Source organism: Dipodomys ordii, unplaced genomic scaffold, assembly GCF_000151885.1.
Source record: "Dipodomys ordii isolate 6190 unplaced genomic scaffold, Dord_2.0 Scaffold91, whole genome shotgun sequence".
NCBI lineage: Eukaryota > Metazoa > Chordata > Mammalia > Rodentia > Heteromyidae > Dipodomys > Dipodomys ordii.
This window is the reverse complement of record NW_012267307.1, coordinates 2,962,335-2,983,239: the sequence shown is the minus strand read 5'-3', so window position 1 is coordinate 2,983,239 and position 20,905 is coordinate 2,962,335. Positions and strand designations below refer to the sequence as shown.

At 57.9% G+C, this 20,905-nt stretch overlaps 1 protein-coding gene across 3 annotated transcripts in view; it reads left to right on the top strand.

Moving 5' to 3' along the window:
• The first annotated feature begins 747 nt into the window (after positions 1 to 747).
• Mbp (myelin basic protein) overlaps positions 748 to 20,905 on the top strand; it is a 56,063-nt gene continuing 35,905 nt past the window's right edge. For all 3 annotated transcript variants that reach the window (XM_013026130.1, XM_013026127.1, XM_013026128.1), the window contains exons 1-2: positions 748 to 822; positions 13,313 to 13,403. In XM_013026130.1, the coding sequence (XP_012881584.1) occupies positions 772 to 822; positions 13,313 to 13,403 (142 nt within the window). In that variant the 5' untranslated portion in view covers positions 748 to 771. The remainder of the gene's footprint in view (positions 823 to 13,312; positions 13,404 to 20,905) is intronic.

The following is a 20,905-nucleotide window of genomic DNA, read 5'->3' as shown; positions in this document are numbered from 1 at the left end:
AAAATAAACAGGAGAGCTAGGCACTTGTGGCTTATACTTATAATCCTAGCTACTGAGGAGACTGAGATCTGAGGATTAAGTTTGAAGTGTACCCAGGCAGACAAATCCATGAGATGCATCTCCGTTTAACCAACAAAAAGCTGAAGTGGAGGTGAGGCCAAGTGATAGGGTACCAGCCTAGAGCGCAAAAGCTAAGCAAGAGCGTGAGGCCCTGAGTTCAAGCCCTGGTACCGGAAAAGAGAAAAAAAATGAGGTTGTCCTGGTTGTTTTTATCCAATTTTATCTTCCCTGCAAGTTCTGCAGATTCTTTGGATGCCTGTCTGATAAGCGGCCTGTCTGATCTTTGCTGTTCTGTGATCCCAGACTCCGTGGAAGAGCCGGGAGCAGTTTTCTGGCACCTTGGCTCCTCTGCCCGCATTTGCCTGGGTCTGTGAGGGAGGGCAGGGGGTTTGCATTGTGGGGATTTTCTGGTGGGCTGGCGTTTCACAGATGAGCAAGCCTGTGTGTGTGTGCCTGTCACTGAGTTTGTCTCTGTTTCTAGATCTTCCCAGGAGCTCCAAATTCGCAGTCACAAGGGGGTGACTTCAAGGTGTTTCTTGAGTTTTCATGGTTATGGTTGTTTGTCTCTTCTCCAAAATGCGCAGTGTATGTTATACAGGATGATTGTTCTGATGATAGAAACAGCACACACAAAACCGTGCAAGTACTAGCCTCTTGCTTCAAAGTTTCTCTTCTCATTTCAGCTTCTGAAGAGCCTGCACGCAGCTCAGGATGGGCAACCATGCGGGAAAGCGAGAGGTGGCGGCCGAGAAGGTTGGTAAGGTAAGACAAGCACTGAGCCTGCAGTGTGGAGTGGGTTGTGAAACAAGGTCTCCTGGGCCCAAGGACCCAGGAGCTCTGAGCTGGCACAGAACCACCTGCAGCGCAGAGAGGAGGCTGGGCCGGTCTGTGAGCCATTGTTAGTATTAGTGATTGGAGAGGAGGCTGGGCCGGTCTGTGATCGTTGTTACTATTAGTGATCGGGAACATGGCTCGTCCGGAGGCATGTCCTGGCCTGGGAGAGACGTGGGAAAGAGAGGAGGCCGACCCCATCCGTGTCAGATGCGACTCATCCTTGAATCAGGGGCGTGCAGAGGGAGAAGAGAGATTATACAAGTTCTTTATTCTTACTCAGAAGTACTTTTGACTTTCCAGCATTTCCAGTTTTTTTTAAAGTTGTACTCACAAATCGCCCCCTAATTAAGTTGCTGTATTGAAGAGCGTGGGAACTTAGACCCGTGCGTGATCAGTGGACCTGGTCAGAGTTCCCACTGGTGAGGTAACAGACGCTGCGGAGGGAGCAGAGTCAGAATGCACAGCCCAAAGACAGAGGAATGGAGGTGGGTTGCTGCATGCCGCAGGTCCGGAGAGCACTTAGTCATCCCAGACCAGTGCCCTCCTCCCACAAAGTGAGCTTTGGATCAGTCAGGAAAGCCTTGGTGGGGTTGGCACATTCCTAAAGTCACAATTCAAGAAGCAATGATGGCAGACACGTCCCCGAGGGTGAGGCCAGGCTCAGGGTCATGAGCTGGAGTGTGAAGGTTAAAGTGGCGCATCATTGTTTCTGGGCCCACTCTGCGTGTGAGCAGAGGTGGCGGGCAGGGTCACTGCTGGTGTGGGCAGCTTTGTTTCTACAGGAAACCAACGGGAGGTGCGTAGTAGGGACTTTGGTCCTCAGAGTGCCAGCCTCCCCTCGGTGCTGACACAGATGCCTTCCTCCACTTTCCTCCCTCCCCTGTTCTCACCCCACGATGCACCAGGAGGACACACTCCCCATGGGCTGCCTCAGCCCCTCCCGCACCTGCCTCCAGGCCCGCCAGCTGGAGCGGGAATGAGCCGGGACGCGCTGTCCCGAGGAATTCTCCAGGCTCCTCTCCCTGGCTGCACTCAGCCCTGGTGGCTCCATGCTGAGGTGCAGGCTCCGCTCTCTGCCTGTGTCCTGTCTGTGCAGCCAGGACACCCCTCAGGTCTGGGCTTGTCCCTTCTGCCCACAGAGCTCCGTGGGAGCTCCGTGGCTCCTGACCACGCAGTCTGATGGCCGTGTGGTGACTGACCTTCAGTTCCGTCTTCCTCCACAGCCTTCGTATCCTTCCTCAACTAGTCACCAAACCTTAAGTACATAGAAGCAAAGGGGGGTTGCGTGCAAGTGAAAGCGCATCACAGCCCTGAACTCGTAGAGTCTCTCTGTGCTTTGAGCACAGTGCCAGACACAGCCCATGAGCTTCTCTCTGAGCATTTCCTGTGGGCCCCACCACGCCTGCGCCCTGTGGCTCTTGCTGTTCCTGCCCGAGTCGCGTCCCACGCTCACTTCCCTGGGCCACGCATACAGGGGCGGGTGGGGGGACTCGCTTTCTGTGCTTTCTTCAGCTCTTGAGCATCATTTCAGAAGACGAGGATGTGAGGAAATGTGTCCCACATTGCACCAGCCTGGTTTGGGTGGTGGGGAGGGAAAGGCCTCGTTTATTAGGACACAGCGGACTTCCGCTCTGTCACTCAAAAGACAGTGCTCCCACACCCCTGCACAAAGGCACTGACCTGGATTTTGGCCTTGACTCGTGAATTAACAGTGGATTGGGCAGTAACCCGTCTTTGACTTGATTTGTGTCTGCGCTCACATTCCGTGTCAGTGGTACATGATTGTCCAACGCGTGTGTTCAGATCATCTCAGTAATGCAAGTGTTCTGCCCAGATCCCTCCTTATTTAAAGTTATGAACAGCATTACCTACCTTCTTAACTACCAATGTATAAATGTCTAAATGGCTTTGTAGAGATTGAAGGAGGGTGACTCATCACGTTAAATCACATGTGAACTGTGCCACTGATCATTCGTTTTAATTAGCAATTGCATTGGGCTCTACAGAGCCCTGTGAAAGGAATCTGCCCGATGAGGGTCTAGCCTCGCCAAAGATAAAGCAGGAAGATGGCTGCGGGGGAGAAGAGCGGGCTGTGGTATTTTGGGTTTCAGAATAACTGGTTTGCAACTCTAGTTTCTAAAAACTCTGTGGCTCACAGTCTCATTTCCTGTTGTTTAACACTGTAAAATACCACAGCAAACTCTGAGCTTAATTCTAACAGAGTGAGATTGTTGCGCAATAATGAAGCCTAGTCCTATGTCATTGTTTCCTAAAACTTAATTTGTAAAGTTCTGATGATTGAAAAACAAATCAAAACCTGAAACCCTAAAAGCCATAGTTCCTGTGGGTAGTTTTTACATATCAACAGCTGTTTCTTTAAAAACCTACAGAAACTAGTTGGTGCCATTGAGAATCAATGTTCTGTGACCCTCCATGAAGCATGAATGTGTAAGCCTGAACCAGAGCAGAAAGTCACCTGTGCTCCGAGCTGCTGCTGGCTGTGTCTGCAGCTGGGCTTGGGGATGCTTCTCACCAAGGGGAGTTTGTCCAGGTCCCTGGGAGGCTGAGGGAGAGGCCGCTCCTTTCTTCGCCCACAGGGCCACGTGGCTGCCCTGAAATCCAGTTTGGCCCAGTGTTGGGGGGCGGGCAGTGAAGGTGTCCCTCAGCTTCCCCAGCTCCCAGTTCCTGTGAAAAATCACAGGTCCTTGAGGTCCACGTGTGAAAAGCATTTCAAGGTGTCTCACAAAAAGCAGAGTCTTGCAAGGTGAAAGTTTTAGCAAGGGTTTTAGGAGAACAGGTTATAGGAGGGAGAAAGAAGCATTTCCTGTTCCCAGTACAGCAGATAGGAGGGCAGCGGCCACCCTGGGGCCCACACTCACGGGAAAGGCCCCCCTTTCCTGTGCTCAGTCTCCAGGCTGGCACACCGCAGGCCTTAGCAGCAGCTCTGTCATTTAAAGAAGTAATTAGATCCTATGCTACCCCAGCCCCCTGTGCTGGAGACACTGGCCTTGGGGAAGCCCTGGGCTGGGCTGGCTCCTGGGAAGGGTGGTGACACTCAGGAAACCCACCTGAAATTCTGTCCCAGCTGCTCTGTCCTGCTGCAGACACTCAGCAGCCCCTCCTGCCTCTCATTCTCCTCTCAGAGCCGTGCATCTGGGAAGGGCCCCTCTCACTCACCTGCCAGCTCTTTGTCAGTCTGTCGGTTTGGTACTTGGTTTCCACTTTTGCTGTACTGATGAGCTGGACTGGGCCTTCGTTCACTGAATTGTGTCTCTGAAACCCCAGCTCCAAGGAGAGTCTCGTTCTGAGGTGCTGCGGGCCATGCCTTCAATGTGAGAGGCAGAATCCAGTCATATTCATTTAGGTATTTAGTACTTGATAGTTCTAGCAAGGACTGGACAATCTGACAGCGTATAAAGGGAAAATTCTCTCTCCCTGGTCCAGCACTTTGCTTCAACTTCGGGGCCTCCGCATGAAGGGGAGCCACAGGCCAGCTTGTCCCCCTGCCTGCCGCTCTGCCTCCCGCTCTGCCTCCCGCTCTGCGAGACAACAGAGTGCATCCTCTCAGATTGAGTCAAGTCTGCTGAGCCTCCCAGGCTCCTACTGGCTTACCAGGCCTATCCACAGAGCAGACCCCACCCACAGGGAAGCTCCACCCACAGAGCAGACCCCACCCATGGGAAAGCCCCACCCACAGGAAAGCCCCGCCCACAGAACAGACCCCACCCACAGGGAAACTCCACCCACAAAGCAGACCCCTCCTACAGGAAGCCCCGCCCACAGGACAGACCCTCTATACAGGTGCCCTCTGCAGGGCTGACACCTGCCAAGGTGGATCACCTTGAATGCTGTAGGGCAGGCTCTGGTGGTTTGTATTCTTACGTTATCTAGTGGTTGTAATTGGTTCCTTCACTCCTACTGCCAGCCAGCCAGCCACAAGAAAACCCTGGCTGGCCACCAGCTGCTTAATTACTTTGGGTGAGTTACCTAACTCCTCTATCCTAACTGCCCGGGGGGCATGCAGGGGCTGCTGATTGCAGACCTCAGGAGTTAGCACTATGGCCTCAGGTGATACCTGTGGATTGTCTGCTCATTGTTACTCACTCCCAACTGTTGTTATTTAAAAAACAAACGCTAAGCCCCTCCACCTTCTCCTCCTCCGTCCTAGACTGGTGCCTCAGCCAACTTGCAGAAACTCACTCCTTGCAGCCCAGCCCGACTCTTGCTGCATGGTGACCCTACTCTTTGAACGTGATTGGGTCAGGAATTTTACCCTGAAGTCACTATGTAATTTATATGTTTTTTAATTTTGTAGGAAAATTACAGTTTTTAATAATCAGGCATTTCTTAAGTTACTCATCAAGTCTGTGTGGTAGAGTGCTTGCCTAGTATGTGCACGGTCTTAAGTTTCAGGCCCAGCAATGTGAGAGGCAGAGAAGAGGATGGAAGGGAGGGGAAAGAGAAACTGCAAGGTGCAGGGTAAAGGCACTCACCAACCTAGTGTAACACTTGCTGATGATAGAAACACCCCGCTGACGCTCTGAAAACGCTTGGGTTTTACTGCACCTTACTTTGAGCAGTTTTAGAGGTGTGTGTGGGGGGGGCACACAACACACTTCCTTGGGAATCCCTTTGGACCTCACCTGTAGACCATCATCTAGAAGGAGATAGTGCCCAAAGCAACAGCACAGCGCAGCGCCACTCTGCGTGTTGACACCCCTCTAGGGGCCACACGTGACAGCGTTCCGTGACGGTGTTCTGCTAGGGCCCTGGGGCCGACAGCACGTGGAGCCTGGTGGCGTTTTTAGTGTCACAGATGCTTCGTAATCTAGGTGGACAGAGCCGTGTGCTGTGAGAGGCTGGATGGACAGCAGGGCTCTCCTGGACACTGACCATGAGTGTCCTTAGTTCTCACAGCCCTGCCTACTGGTATTAGTTCCCTGTGTCAAGGAAAACCAATTGCAGTCTTCCCTGGAGTCTTACAGTGGTGAGCAGAGGCACTGACTGTTGTGTGTAGAAGGTAAATTCCTGGCACAGAAGGTTCCAGAAGGGTCTCAAGGCACCTGGCTTCGTTCCACACTCCATGAACCATGCCTGCCATGTCTGTTGGGACTCGGTGGCACCCCAGGGCACATTTCCATAGATCATTCCGGGGCCCTGCTCCTCAGACGTCTGTCTGTTGGTGTGCTTAGAGCATCCAGACCTTCGGGGAGCACCACAGGAGGGGCTGGCAGCAGAGCTGCGGATTGAGATGCAGAACTTTTTTCTGTGGTTTGGAGGTTCTCTAGCATGTCGAGTCACAAACGTTTCACTTTGGGGATAGATTCAAAGCAGATCCTCTAAACCGCTTCCTGTGGAGTAGTTGAGCACAGGCTGACTCGGGCTGTAAAGACAGGTAAGGTAGGGACATTACGTTTGAAAACACAGATGTCTTTGTAAACCTTGGTTCAGATCTCACCAGAGGAGTGTATTATTAATGGTGTCATGTAATTGGCAAAGACAAGCCCTCAACAGCCCCTCTTAACAATGGCGCTGGGCCTCAGGCAACACAAAACCAGCCAGCTCTCACTTTGTAGGCGGCTCTGGAGGGACCTGTGTGCGATTCACTTCCAGGCCACCCCCCCATCTCTTGCTGCTGTTAGGGACCCTGTGGTAACCCCTCTGCTCGGCTCCTGCCTCCTGGACACCCAGGAGAGCAAGGCCAGGCCGTGAGTCCCAGGGTCATGCTGAGGTCCTGCTCCAGCCTGGGCCCAGGAGGGTCAGACTCCTAGCTCAGGAGCCCCCGGAGAAAAACATATCCCCTGGCCTTTCACCTTGGCTGCAGGCCTTTTTAAATCTGGGGCAGGGTGTAATTTTCAAACTTGAGGTTTTAATAGAAACGGTGACTGAACTTGTAAGCAACTAGAATTCATCAGAATTTGGAGGCAGAAAAGTTGTTAAATATGAGCACCGTATGTAATGCACACAGGCTTCCCGTGCGTGCCTGGGTTTGGGAAACGATTCTCGGCCATAGAGCAGAGAAATTCTACGGTCTCGTTTGCATCGCCGAGGGCCGCTCACTCCTAGGCCTCCTGGGCTGTGGGAGAAGAGGTTGGCGTCCTAAAATGAGCCTGGTCCTCCACCTGACCAGCCTCAATCAGCTGCTGCTGCGGCTGGACTCGATGCGCGGTCCCTCCTTCCTCCTATGCCACCTGAAGGATTCCTAGTCGCTCTGCCCGGCCTTCGGCGCCGTTTGCAGATCTGAGTGTGCGTGCTGCATGTGTGTGTTCGGTGTGTCTATATGCACGTGTATGTTGGGCAAAGCGTGGCATGCCATACTTGGTCACTAGCAATGCAGTGAAGCACGTGTTTGGTGTGCCTGTATGCACACGTGTGTTGGGCAAAGCTCTGTGCTCCACATTTATCACTAGCATACATACTGCATGCATGTGTTTGGTGTGCCTGTATGCACACGTGTGTTGGGCAAGGCTGGCTGCAGGAAGTGCTTCTTGTGCTCAGCCAGCCCCCGTAGGCTCTGTACCTAGGTGTTCTGTCCTGCCTGCTCCTACTAGCAGTTTGGTGCTGCGTGAATCTGATTACCATCTACTGTAGGTATAATCATGTTTCTGAGGCATTTGGTATCTGGACTCAAGTCCCCTTATGTAATGCCTCCTGATGGCACTCAGCCTCAAGTCCTATGTAGCCAGGCCGGGGCAGGCCGGTCCGGAAGGAGCAAGGAGCGCTGGCTGGCTGGGGCGAGACCACCCACCTGGGTGTGGTCCCCCCTGCCTCCGCCTCCTCACTGCATCTAGGCACCGCACGAGGCTGGTGCCCCCGACACAGATGCAGGAAGCTGCCACGGCGTCGCCTGTGTGTTAGAGGTTTGTCTCTGCTGGCCCAGCCCTAGCTGGGGAGGATGGACGGAATCCGTCCCTCCTGCCTTCTGTGCTCCCCAGCTCGCCCCAAGCCCACTGTCAGCCCCGGGCCCTTCCTTGCCCCGCAGCAGGAACAGCTGCAAGGGAACGGGGGGGGGGGAGCAGATACGAGGGTGCCACCTTCTCTGAGGAGGACGAGCTCTGCGGCCGTGGAGGGCCGCCGCGCCCACTGGCCCTTCCCCAAGGCCACCCAGGTCAGCCGCGCCCGTGGTCCCCACCATCCTGCGATCAGTGTGCATGGGAGGGTGGCGTAGCCTGGCCGGGGGTTCTGTCGTAGCCTCCCGGGAACGGCGGGCATCGGGTCAGGTTGGTGTGAGCGAGTGTTCTCTCGGAGCTGAAGTCCAGCCTCCTTGTGCTTGGCCTGGGAGAGCAACGTGCTCTCCTCCCAAGCCGGCTCCTCACAGGCTGTTCCTGAGCACAAGATCATGTGGACTAAACCAGACCCGGAGGTGGAGGGTGATTGCTCAGTCACGTCCCCTCCCCCTCAGCACGCACGCACACACACATGCTTCCCCAGGAACCAGTGGAATACTCCATAAGAAGACAGTTTTTACACCTGTGTCACACCTGCCCGTGTGTCAAGCAGACTCCACTGAGACAGACTCTCCCTCCTTTTCCAGCACTCTCCGTAGTTTTTGCTTAATCAGAATTTATTTCCACCTTTTGAAGGATGTGAGTGTAGACATCCCGCAGGTGAGCGGCTGATGGCGGGGGCTGAGGGCTGCACCGCCCCGCCCCGGCTGCCTGAGCCGGTCCAGCACGCATGCGTTTGAGCACCACTGGGCCTGCGTGTGTGGCAGCTGGTGGAGAGGTTGGCACTGCTGGGTATCTATTCAGAGACTGACTGTGTTGTGAACCACTTCTGTCTCTCTTGAGCAAAGACACGTGGTCTTCAAAGCCGCCCTGGACCTCCACCCCACAGGGAGGGATTATTAAATAAAGACTCGCATGGAAGCAGAGTAACAGCTCAGGGAAATCGAGTGGGATAGTCTTGTACCATGCAAAGCTACAAGAAACGTATTCACCTTCATTCAGAATCATCCAGGAGCTCTCTATGGCCTTGCTCTATTCTTAGTGAGGGGACTTTTTTTGAACAGAACAAATGCCCTTGCATAAACTTAGATGCCCGTGCGTTTGCATCAGAGTTAAAATTCACCACCTGTCTGCCTCTGGGTTTGCCTTGCCTCCCTGAGGGTCATTTGCCAACACAGGATTCAGGATGGAAAGCTGAGAACTTCTAAAAAGAACATCCTGGAATAGAAGCCAACAGGCAGCTAGTTAGGTGAGAAATCCAGGTGAGCATTGCACTCTGACACCAGCTAGTAGGTGTTTTGGGTTGGCGTTGAAATGAAGTCCTGAGCACGTTTCTAGGCATTTGTTGCTTGAAGATCGCTCTGGTCCCAATCCCACCACAGAGTGCTCTCATGCAGAGTGGGCTTGAAACCGAGCAGGTAAAGGCCATTGCCGAAAGGTCGCATTTTCTGGAGGAGACCTGCCCGGCAAGCTCCACCCCGAGACCCTGCACTGGCCGTCTCTCTGTCCGTCTGTGGGTCCTGCGAGCTGCCCTTTTATGGTGTGTGGGTGTGTGATTGCCCTTTCTCCATCCCACCTCCCTGCTCGCCTGAGGACTAAACCCAGGTCCTGCGTGCTCAGCACGCTGTGAGCCACACCCCTCCCCCCCACTGGACTGTTCTTGGCTTCCTTGCTGAGGTGAAGTTCATAGTTCATGCCTACAGTTCACCTATTTACGGCGTGTGCTGCTGTGCTTTTCCTGCATTTACTGGGCTGTGCGTCCATCACCGCGGCTCCTTGGGAACGCCCACTGGCCTCAAAGCTCCCTGTCCCTTCACTGTCCCTTCCCCTCCCTCCCGCCCTGTGGGGCAGGGAGACTGCGCCTGTGTGCTCGGTCCTGAGGGTCGCTGTGTGGTGCTTCTCCAGACGAACACTCACACTTAAATTTATGTTTCATTCATTGCTGAGCATTTGGATCATTTCCAGGTTATTTCAGTTATTGTGAGGAATGCAGCTGCAGGCCTGGCTGTGCAGGTGTGGTGCAGACGCGCTCACCTTCCTGGCATCACCTCGAGTGCCGGTCACGCTAACTGCTGCCGAGCTTTCTGGGGAGCACCTGCCTGCTCCCACACTCTCCCCCATCGCAGTGGTTATGACAGCCGCCCTGGAAGGTCTGCACGCACCACGCCGGGCCGTGTGTGCCGCACATCTCTCCATCCCGGCTTTGGGAAGCACACGCTGCATCCCGATCCTGGGCCCATCCTTCAGAACCGGGTTTCCAGCTTGTTCTTGCTGAACCCTGTGCTTTGTCTGGGGAAGGTCTCGGACCACGTTGCCCCTCACACAGGTGGGTCCTAGAGCCACACCACTATGCTGGCTTGCTTGTTGAGATGGGGGTCTCGCTGACTTTTTGCCAGCACCACCCTCAAACTCCAGTCCTCCTGATCTCTGCCTCCCAGGCAGCTGGGTTAAAGCATGCACCCTGCCTCCGGCCCCCACCTGTGTTTCCCTCAGCAGCGTGGAGGGGGCATGACTCAGGACCTAGCACTTCGAGACACGCCTCAGCCTCTTCTCTCTCTTGTTTAGTATTTTCTTGTCTGAATCAATACTTCGGTAGTACACCTTATACCGCCTGCCCCACACTACCACAGCGTGTTTCCCTTCCCCAGAGAACTCTGTTGCTACAAGTTCTGGAATTGCACCGACTGCTCTACAGTGAATAGAAACAAACCCTCTGGCCCGGGCACGCCTTCCAGAGCTCGTCATCTCCAGGCCCCGGTCTTGTAAAACTGCAAGAATGTGGTCATGTACAGGTGCACTACCTGTGAATGCGGGTATTTGCATGTGTGTTGTATACATATACACATGTGTGTATGCACATGTGTGCAAGAGGTGTGTATGGACGTGTGCACAGTGCTTGTGTGCCTGCACATTGTGTGCATAAAGCATGTGGACACGTGTGTGTGCGGATTGTGCATGTGTGTGCCTTGTATTCACAAGTGCCCTGTGTTCCTGTAGGTGTGCGCGCGTGTGTTCGGTGTGTGCGTGTAGGTGCGCTGCTTAGCTAATCTCCCGCGGGTAGGTGTGTTGCCGGGGTGACGGAGCACTCGTTTCCGTGGAGTGCGTGGCTGGACTCAGTGCTGAGTCTCATCTTGTCTGTGGTGTAGGCGACTTCTGGCTCCGCTGTGTCTGGTGAAGGCTGAGCTGCCCCACAGGTCCTGGGGCCGACAGGGGGCCTTCCAGCCCCCCAGCAGGCCCCAACCACGCAGGGCTGGTGCACAGCCCCTCTGACCCCCGGAAGCTGAGTGATGGGCGTTTGCTTTTGTGTTCTACTCAGAGAAAGAGACTTAGTACTAGTTTATAACAATGAGTGCACCTTGTTTTCTTTGTTGGTTATCGTTGACTGTACGTGTGAATCTCCACAGGTTTCCAGGCGCTGGATCAGTTTCCTGTGGCTACTGCAGAGAATCAGGCCAGTGGCAACTTGGGCAGCAAACGCTCCCTACCTGCATCATGGAGGGCAGCTCCTCTGCAGGCCCGTTCCGCTCTCCAGTGCCCAGGCTTCTGGCCGCATTGCTGGCTGCTCCAGCACCGCGTGGTCCCTCCCTATGGGGGCGCAGCTTGCTCTTCTTACCAGCCCCCGTGTGAGGGCCAGGCTAGAGGGGGCTGGGCCCATGCCGGGTGCTGCTCTCAAGCACCAAGGGCTCAGAGCCTGCCAGCTCTGCCAGAGCCAGGAGAAGCCCCCAGAGGGAGGAGCCCGCCAGAAGGGAAGTAGAGCGGGCGGGGAGGAGCAGCCTGTTGCCCAGAACAGAGGTGCTAGGGAGACCAACCACGCCCAGGATTTTCCCTCAGGATTCCCATTCACTGAAGGAACAGTGGTTCATGTACCAGGCGTGTTCCAGACCACGCCAGAAATCAGTGGTACTTCCTCCTCCGTTTGCGTGTTGGTTTGGTTTGTTTCTGTGTTTTATGGCAACATGGGGGCTTGAACCCACGGCAGGGGCTCCATTCCTTTGAGTGAGGCCTCTAGCCTTTTTCCTGCCTTTGATAGGTGAGAAAATGGAGGCCCAGGGCGGCTGGGAGGCATGCCCAGGGTCACACAGCTAACAGACCACACGCGAGTGTGCACTGTAGCCAGGCCCCAGACTGTAACTTCTGCCTGCCTTCTGGAGCTGGGGGCCGCACGCATCTCACTGGCCCGGGCCAGAGGCACTCAGGAACCGACAGGCTCCTGATGAGTGGGGGGCTGGAGGAAGAAGCTAGTGAGGGAGACCCACCTGGCAGCAGCACGCTGCAGTCCAAGGCGCCAGGGAAGGCCGGGAGCATGCTCCCATGGGACCCACTGCAGGCCGAGGCCCCGGGGAAGGCCCGGAGCACGCTCCCATTGACTCACTGGGCCCAGGGCTATCCTGCTGGGGCATGATGGTCAGGGGTCATCCTGACACAGACAAGCCTGGCGGAGTCCTCACGACATGGACCACAGCCTGCAGGTGTGGGCTGATGAGCAGCTCGTTCTGCATGCTGAGACAATCAACCCCCCGCGGGGTGACAGAGGGAGAGGCATAGGATCCAGTGCAGGCCCAGGGGCGGCCACAGCACTGCAGGAGGGAGCAGGACGTGGCTGCTGGCCACCTGCCGGGCTGTTGAATTTTATTTTTTCTGTTGGTCTTGGGGCTTGAACTCTGTGCCTGGGTGCTGTCCCTCAGCTCTCCAGCTCAAGACGAGCACTCTACCCCTTGAGCCACAGCACCACTTCTGGTTTTCTGGTGGTTTATTAGAGATAAGAGTCTCATGGACTTTCCTGCCTGGGCTGGCTTTGAAATGTGATCCTCAGATCTCAGCCTCCTGAGTGGGTAGGATGACAGGCGTGAGCCATGAGCTTTGGATTTTAATTTATATGAAAGTGTGACCTAGTAACACAACCAAGTGATTGAATGGCACCGATCTGAGGATAGGGAGCCACAGCCCCTCCCCAAGCTTGTGACGAGACTGGGAAAGGAGAACTTAAAACTCCACAGTAGATATCCCCCAGTGCTGTTGAGAGCCGAGCGAAGCACAGGGCGGGGCTTCCTCCGAGAGTGGAGAGTCCCAGCGACGCTGCAGGGCCCTGGGGGAGAGAGGGCCTTCCCCATGCCGGCCACACAGGGCCGGGAAGCAGCGCGGGATGGCACCTTCGCCATCTGTCCCCAGAGTTCTGATTGGCTTCTCGCTAGCCAAAGCTGGGCTGAAGGGAGGTGGGCCTGGCATCCGGCCCAATCACTTGCAGTCAGAGCAGCCCACCCTGAGCTGCACCCCCAGAGCGTTGCACGGAGTACTTCAGCAGGGAAGACAAACCCAAATCCAGAAACTTCTGCCGAGAGTCACCCTTAAGCTTAGTTCCCTCTCCACATGAAGGCGAGGGGAGAGTGTGGTCCAAGGGCCGAGGAACGTGCACGCCATCACCATCGCAAGGATGCTGATTCTCAAGAAAGGATTTTGTCATGTTTTTACAGATTGGCAAAATGAGCGACGGAGGAGAGCCAGAAAAGAGAAGACGTCGCGGCGAGCTTTCCCCGATGGCCTCGGAAGACAGTGACGTGTTTGGTATGTGGCGTGCGTGGCAGGTGGCGTGTCTGGCGTGTGATGTAGACTTGGAACGCGTGTGTCACATGGCGACCGCGCTTGCTGGGACAGTGTGGGTGATCGCAGAGCCCGGAGCACCGTGACGCCCGTGCGGGCCCTGTCTTGCTGTTTCTGTTGCTTTGGTTTGGGAATCTCCCGTAGCCCCGGCCAGCACCGCCCCGTGTTCTCTGCACGCCTCCTCTCACCCCTGCTTGGGGCTGGGGGCATCAGCCACTGCCGTGGCCCCCACACAGCGAGCTAGCCGGGGACTGGGCCGGGGGTTGGCGCGTGACTGCTGTGCCTGCCCTGGCTTTTCTCGATGCTGCGTGGAACATACCCGTGGTGTCACGGTGCAGCCGGCTAGGGTCCTGAGGACTCCAGGTCCTCACCTGAGAAGGCCACCTCCCTTCCCCCACACCGGCCTGCGGGGCCTCCCTCCGCCGCCCCTCCCCCTCCCCACACCAGCCTGCGGGGGGCCTCCCTCCGCTGCCTCTCCCCCTCCCCGCACCTCAAGCCAGGTCCCAAGCCCAGCCTCTGAGCTCCTGTCCACTTCACTTGCTAGCAAAGCAGGCTTCATGGGTTGCTGTTGCTCCGATTCACTCGCTCTTTTCAAGGTCCGTCCTTTCTGCCCCCTCCCCTCCAGAGCGAGCACACGTAATCACCGCTCGGCCACCCCCCTCTGTCTTCAGCCTCCAGACACAGCCTCTCCCACGCATGGCCAAACCAGGGTGCCTCCTCTGATGGCCGAGAGATGCGGCTGACCCACCCAGCGCTCACGCGCATGTCCTCGGGAACCGCTGTCAGTGGCTCTCTTCCGGCAGAGGGAGGAGCAGAAAGCAGCTGGGCGGAGTCGGGGCCAGGCCCACAGGAGGGTGTGGGGGCGTCCGTTGTGTATGGTCAGCCGTGTATAGAATGGGTCACCAGTGCACACCAAGAGCTCACACGTACAGAGGATCGCAGAACACACCAGCACATGCAGAAAGTGACAGAGACAAACGCCAGATGTAAGGTTTTGTTTTCACTCCTAGCTGGTTGTGTATAGGACTGTTGTACCAATGACAGTCTCTCTGTTAGCATCCCAGCATGTAAGTGCACGCCTGTGTCACGCTCAGATGTGTACACACGACATAAAAGGTCTGTCAGCACCCTCTCCTCTTTTCTTTCTCGAGTTGGGGATTGAACCTAGAATCTCGTGCATACTAGGCAGGTCCTCCCCCACCTCCCAAGCCGCACCCCCAGCCTGAGGACCCTCCCCGAATGAAGAGGACAGGATGCTTTCCGAAGCTGCTTTCCAAGGCATCTGTAACCTCCCCAGGTTGGGAGAATTCCTGTCTCTGATTCAAGGTGTAGACCCAGGCAAGCCCAGAGCGTGCGCTCCTCAAGCTCCCCACAGACCTGGGTGGGTGTGTGCTCCTCGGGAAGAAGCCGGGGCCAGCGGCTCCCTGATGCCTGCTGTGTTGTTCCTGGTACTGGGATGCAGGGAGAAGCCAGCTGCATGATGTCAGGATTACAGCAGCCATGCACTGTCAGGATTACAGCAACCACACACTGTCAGGACTACAGCCAGCCACACACTGTCAGGATTACAGCAGCCACACACTGTCAGGATTACAGCAGCCATGCACTGTCAGGATTACAGCCAGCCACACACTGTCAGGATTACAGCAGCCACACACTGTCAGGATTACAGCAGCCACACACGGTCAGGATTACAGACAGACACACACGGTCAGGATTACAGCAGCCACACACGGTCAGGATTACAGCAGCCACACATGGTCAGGATTATACAGTCGGAGCCCAGGGCTGGACTGGGCAGCCACAACCTATGCACGTCCTCAGTTCACTCAGCTGTAAGTCAGGGAGTTCTGGGAGGCCTGGTGTGCACCCCACAGTCAGAGTGACTCAGTCCCAGGATTGTTGTGAGCTTGTGTGTCTGGCTTTGACCTTGGTTAGTTTCCCCTGGATCCCAGCAGTGCAGTGTGGCGGTGGAAGGTGCCGGAGGGATTTCTTAGAGGCTGTGTGGTGTGGTGCACCAGTGGCTTCTGGTAAGAGCCGCCCCTTCCCTTTACAGGCCTTCCCAGGTCTGCCCGGCTGCTCCCCACGTGCGGGCCTTCCCTGAGCCTGCAGGTCATTGGTGGCCATCCCGTGGCCATCTTTAAGCTCTTGCTGAACATTTTGTCCTGGCAACAGAAGACAGATGGGGAGGTGTGCTAGTGTGGAAAATGCTCTCCTCACTGGAAAATCACACACTCAGTCTGGACCTGTGAGACAGAGGTCGGCTCCAGGCAGAGACTGACCCTGACTGGGCACAGGTGCGGGAGGGCAGGCCTCAAGCCACAAACTGAGTCAGACTCAGCTCACACTGACTCTCTGTGTGCCTGCGCTCAGCCATGTGCCAACGAGCCTGACAGAGTTCACACCTCCTGGGGAAGATCCCGCCCAAGGACCTCGTCCGTGCCCTCGGTCTCGCTGTACTTTTCCTCTGACGGAACTGCGGTTGCTGTCAGTGTGGTTCACAGGCTACTCAAGAGGAGGATGCTGCCGGGCGGGGCAGCCTGGTCAACACACGCCTGGCTTGGGGGAACAGGGTGCTTTGTGGCGGGCTCGTGGCAAAGCTTTGCTGAGCCACACACCCCGTCCTCTGCCCACACAGAACTGTCATGTGGATGCCGGCACAAGGAAGCACGTGCCCAGCCCGCCCACCCGGCCAGCTGGTGGGGTCCCAGGAGCAGCACAAGCCAGCCACACCGAGGGGCTCCAGAAGAGGGCGCTCCTGCGCTTTGGGAGTGGTGGCTTCTTCCCATTGGGCTGGAGGTTAAAGCCAGCACTGAGGGGCTGAATATCACACACGTGTACACACATAACTCGTGTATACACTCGCGTGCACACACAATGTAGTCTGACTAGACAGGTGTTCAGGCAAGGGTGGCCTAACCAGGTCTCACCTCCCTGCTGCCATCCCTCTGTACCTTGTACTGTGACAAGGGGGCGGGAGGCTGTGCGGTGGAGGACGGGCCCTCAACTGGGGGAGGCTGTGCGGTGGAGGACGGGCCCTCAGCTGGGGGAGGCTGTGCGGTGGAGGACGGGCCCTCAGCTGGGGGAGGCTGTGCGGTGGAGGACAGGCCCTCAGCTGGGGGAGGCTGTGCAGTGGAGGACGGGCCCTCAGCTGGGGGAGGCTGTGCGGTGGAGGACAGAGCCTCAGCTGGGGAGGCTGTGTGGTGGAGGTCGGACCCTCGGCTTGGGGGAGGCTGTGTGGTGGAGGACAGGCCCTCAGCTGGGGGAGGCTGTGCGGTGGAGGTCGGACCCTCGGCTTGGGGGAGGCTGTGCGGTGGAGGATGGGTCCTCAGCTGGGGGAGGCTGTGCGGTGGAGGACAGAGCCTCAGCCGGGGGAGGCTGTGCGGTGGAGGACGGGCCCTCAGCTGGGGGGAGGCTGTGTGGTGGAGGACAGGCCCTCCGCACAGACTTGTGTGGCACAGGCACACAGGGAAGGGGAGCCTCTGGGCACAGACAGGTGGAGGTGGGCTGGAATGACACGGGTACCATCTGCCCTTAGTGTGTGGGCCCAAAGAAGACAGAGCTCCACGAGCCACCAGGGAGACTGGGCTGGGCCTGGAGAGCCGGAGCCCTGGCTGTCGCGCAGATGATTCTCACAGTGTGCGCCATCCTCTGTCCCTTCTTCAGGGATGCTCTTGAGGCGTTGCTAGCAGACCTCCTCACCATGCTTGGCAGCAGTCACCGGCAGAGGCGATGGGTAGTAATGGTGCTGCGGCTGGCGCTGTGGGCCTGGGCTGCGCCCCGGGGCTGCCGGCTCCCCTCGCTTGCCGTCTGATAATGCTCCCGTGGCTCCTGAACTCTGACCAGCGGGGCCACGCAGCTCAGCCCCTCTCTTGCTGTCAGTCCACAGGCTGTGGTCCAAGGCCCGAAACCTTCTGCAGACCTGCCTTGGCAGCTGGGCCTACACAGCAGCCTGGGGCTGTTCCCTGGGGGCGTCCTGCAGGCCAAGCCTAGCAGAGCCGAGCAGAGCAGAGCAGAGCAGAGCCGCATGACGTCTAGCTCAGAGGGAGCACAGTCCCTTGGTGTGGATGCCCAGGGGCGGGCAGCACCACCTCCTCCCCACTAGGGGTCACTAGAGAGAGCGCATGTCCACCACCCTGGCTGCCTGTCCCCCAAGACAGTCACTTTGACGTCGTTCTGCCAGCCGAGTGTGGTGGGGGTGCATGGACATGATCTTCAATAAAGACGGGGCATGGCCCAGGGGGCAGAGCATTTGCCAAGTGTGAGGCCGGGGTTCAGTCCCCCGGGTCACCAGGGGAGCATACCGTCTTTAAACTGTATTTCCAAGAAGCTTCCGTGACACAGCCACATTGGTGGGTGTCATGTACACAGTGTGCACCTCCTCCACTCAGTCAACATCATTTCCATTGTGCAAATTCTACTTCAACCGGAAGCAGAGGGAGCTCCACCCCTGCCCCTCCTCCCGCCCCTCCTGGCGCTCAGGCCAGGCTGGAGCACACCTGGTGGGCAAAGGGACTTGCCAGCCCTCTGTGCTCCTGACACAGACAGGACCAGAGCCTGGCGTTTCTGTGCTCACCAGGAGACCTGGGTGCCCCACAGTCCTGGGGACAGACAGGTGAAAGTCACGCCCCCTCCTGACCAAGGACCTGGCTGCTCTGTGGAATCCTCACACAGGAGCAGGCCCGCGCTGGCAGCCCCGATCCTCACACAGGAGCAGGCCTGCGCTGACAGCCTCGATCCTCCCAATCCTCACACAGGAGCAGGCCCGCACTGGCAGCCCGGATGCTCACACAGGAGCAGGCCCACTGGCAGCCCCGATCCTCACACAGGAGCAGGCCCGCGTTGGCAGCCCCGATCCTCACACAGGAGCAGGCCCACTGGCAGCCCCGATCCTCACACAGGAGCAGGCCCGCGCTGGCAGCCCTGATCCTCCCGATCCTCACACAGGAGCAGGCCCACTGGCAGCCCTGATCTTCACACAGGAGCAGGCCCGCGCTGGCAGCCCCGATCCTCACACAGGAGCAGGCCCGCGCTGGCAGCCCAAGGGCAGGTGGCGTCCAAAGCTTCCCTCCTGGCCCTCTGGCCTGGGGTGCTGTGGGATCCTGTTCTGTGGGTGCTGAGGAGGGGCTGCTCCCTGTCAGCTTGCCTGGCCCCGTCGTGAAATACTAGTCTCGTGCTGGCCCAGTAACAGATAGTAGTCTTGTGCCTGCTGAACTCCAGCTAAGAGCAGCATGGGGTCACTAGGCCACAGTCGCAGGGTGACAGGAGGAGGAGGCGCATGTGCAGCTCTACAGGTCTGTACACGCATGTACTCACGTGATGCGATATGTCTGTAACGGCTGGTTTGCCCAAAGACCTGTCTCAGAACCCGGGTGGCTTTTGTGCCTGGGAACAGAAGCCCTCTTCGTTCTGGCGTTTTGCTACAGTGGGTGTCCTCGGTGGGGCTTGTTGCTGCTGACCGGGTCGGCCTAACCTGTTGTGGGGCGGGCGGTTCCCGGGGTCTGGGGCCCCAGTGCACCTGAGCCCTGCCTGCCGTGCCCCTGCCTGCCGTGCCGGGTGGGGAAGGCGTGGGACGTGGGCCTGGCCTCGCTGTCCCGCGCCTCCCAGTGGGCAGGAGAGGCTCCCTCGGCCCCAGTGGCAGCGCGGGCCTCCGCTGACACTGCTGCAGGACAGCTTCCATTTGCAGGAAAACAAATGTCCCCTACTTTCAAATTCTAAAGAGTTGGGCAAAATGCCTCGGGCATGGTCACGGCCACGTTCCCCACACCTATCCCTGCAGGCCAGAGCAGGTGGAGAAGGAAGCATCTAGCACCCACGGGGACCCCGGCCGGAGGGAAAGCAGGGGTCGTGCTGGTGCTGAGGGTCATCACCGAGAGGACACGCCCGTGGCCATGGGGCCCAGTGTGGTGAGCCCTGGGCTGGCGGACAACTTGCCACAGGAGGCCACAAGTTCCTGGAGTAGGTGTGTGGGGCAGGCCCATCCCGGGGAGGGGGGGACACAGACAGGAAGGGGTGCAGGGGAGCTGCTCCCCCGAGCACAGGGGCCCCGTGGTCCCTGGCGCGGCTGGGCCCGAGGGGCCTCCGCAGCGAGGAGCTGGCTGCAGAGAGTCACTCCGGGTCAGCAGAGCTACAATAGGACAGCGGGGCTCAGAACAAAGAGAGACAGAGCGCACAATGGCACAAACAGCAGCTGTCGTGGGCTTTCGCCGGTGCGCGAGCAGTATGTCCAGCCCGGGCCCAGCGGGGCCGAGTCCCTCGGGGGCCTCTTGAGTGTGCAAACCCACAGGCTCTGACCCCAGTTCAGGAGCCCATCTCGTGTAGAATGGGGGTAAGGTTGGCTCCATTTGGGGTTCACTGGGAAACGCTGCTGTTTTCAGATCTCCACCTCTGTCCAGCCCAGGTTTGTCACCGGTCACAGTGGCTCAGGCGTCCCAAGGGACTGTCCCACACCCAGAGACCAGGAGCCCCTCTGTGGGCCTTACGTGCAGGGTGGGGGGGTCTGGCGGGTGACAACAGGGGACGCTGCGCCACCACAGCAGGCACACCCACTCTCCATGCATCCTTCCTCCTCCTCCGCGATGCTGAGGGCTCCCCATCACCGTCCTCAGAGCCCCCCCCCCTTCCTGCTTGCTCAGGTGCACCCCGAGGGACAGCAGCCCCCTTCTGCCAGGGCTGTTTAGTATGGCTTTCCCGAAGCAATGCAGGGCTGGAGGGAAGCGAGCTTGCGCAGCCCCGCAGGCCAGGAGGGCCTCACCCTTCTATGCAGGGCCTTTGCGCCGGGACCTCGCGGCCCGGGACTGTCCACGCCGCAGGGCCGCTGTGTTCATTCTCCTTTTCCTCTTCTCCTTGGAAGAGGCAGGCGCCAGCCCCACGTGGAAGCAACGCAGTGCTCGGCAGTTCGTGAGTGAGTGGGAGCTGGGCAGGGGCCCTGGGGTCCTCGGGAGCATCTTGCTCCCCACGCCCACCCCACACCGCGCCTGAACCCCGATCTTCCTCCTCCACCAGAGGCCTAGGCCTGGCCGGCAGGCCGCGCTACCCTCACTGCCCGCTCATCTGTGCGCAGCTGGGCCCAGACCCAGCAGCGGCGCAGCATGCAGGATGGGTGCCGGGCGTTCGCAGACCACATTTATCACCACAGAGGGAAGGCGCTGGCCAGAGCTGGCCCTGCCACACTAAGTAGTGAGGAGCCTGTGGGCCTCGGGAGCCTGCAGAGCCTGGCCTGGGCAGCGAGGTTCACCCAGCACGCGTGCTGAATGCCAGGCCTCCTGCCCAGCTGCCCGGAGTGTGCGGCTCGCCCTCACCAGGGCAGGGCTCTCCTGTCAGCAGAAAACTAAGGACCACAGAGGCGGCTGGAGCCACTGCAGCCTCCCGGGAGCTGAGGGGACGGGGGGGGGGGGATTCACATTGATAGTAACAATCGAGGGTGAATTAAGTCATGGGTTTCATATCTTTCTTCCCCCCATAGC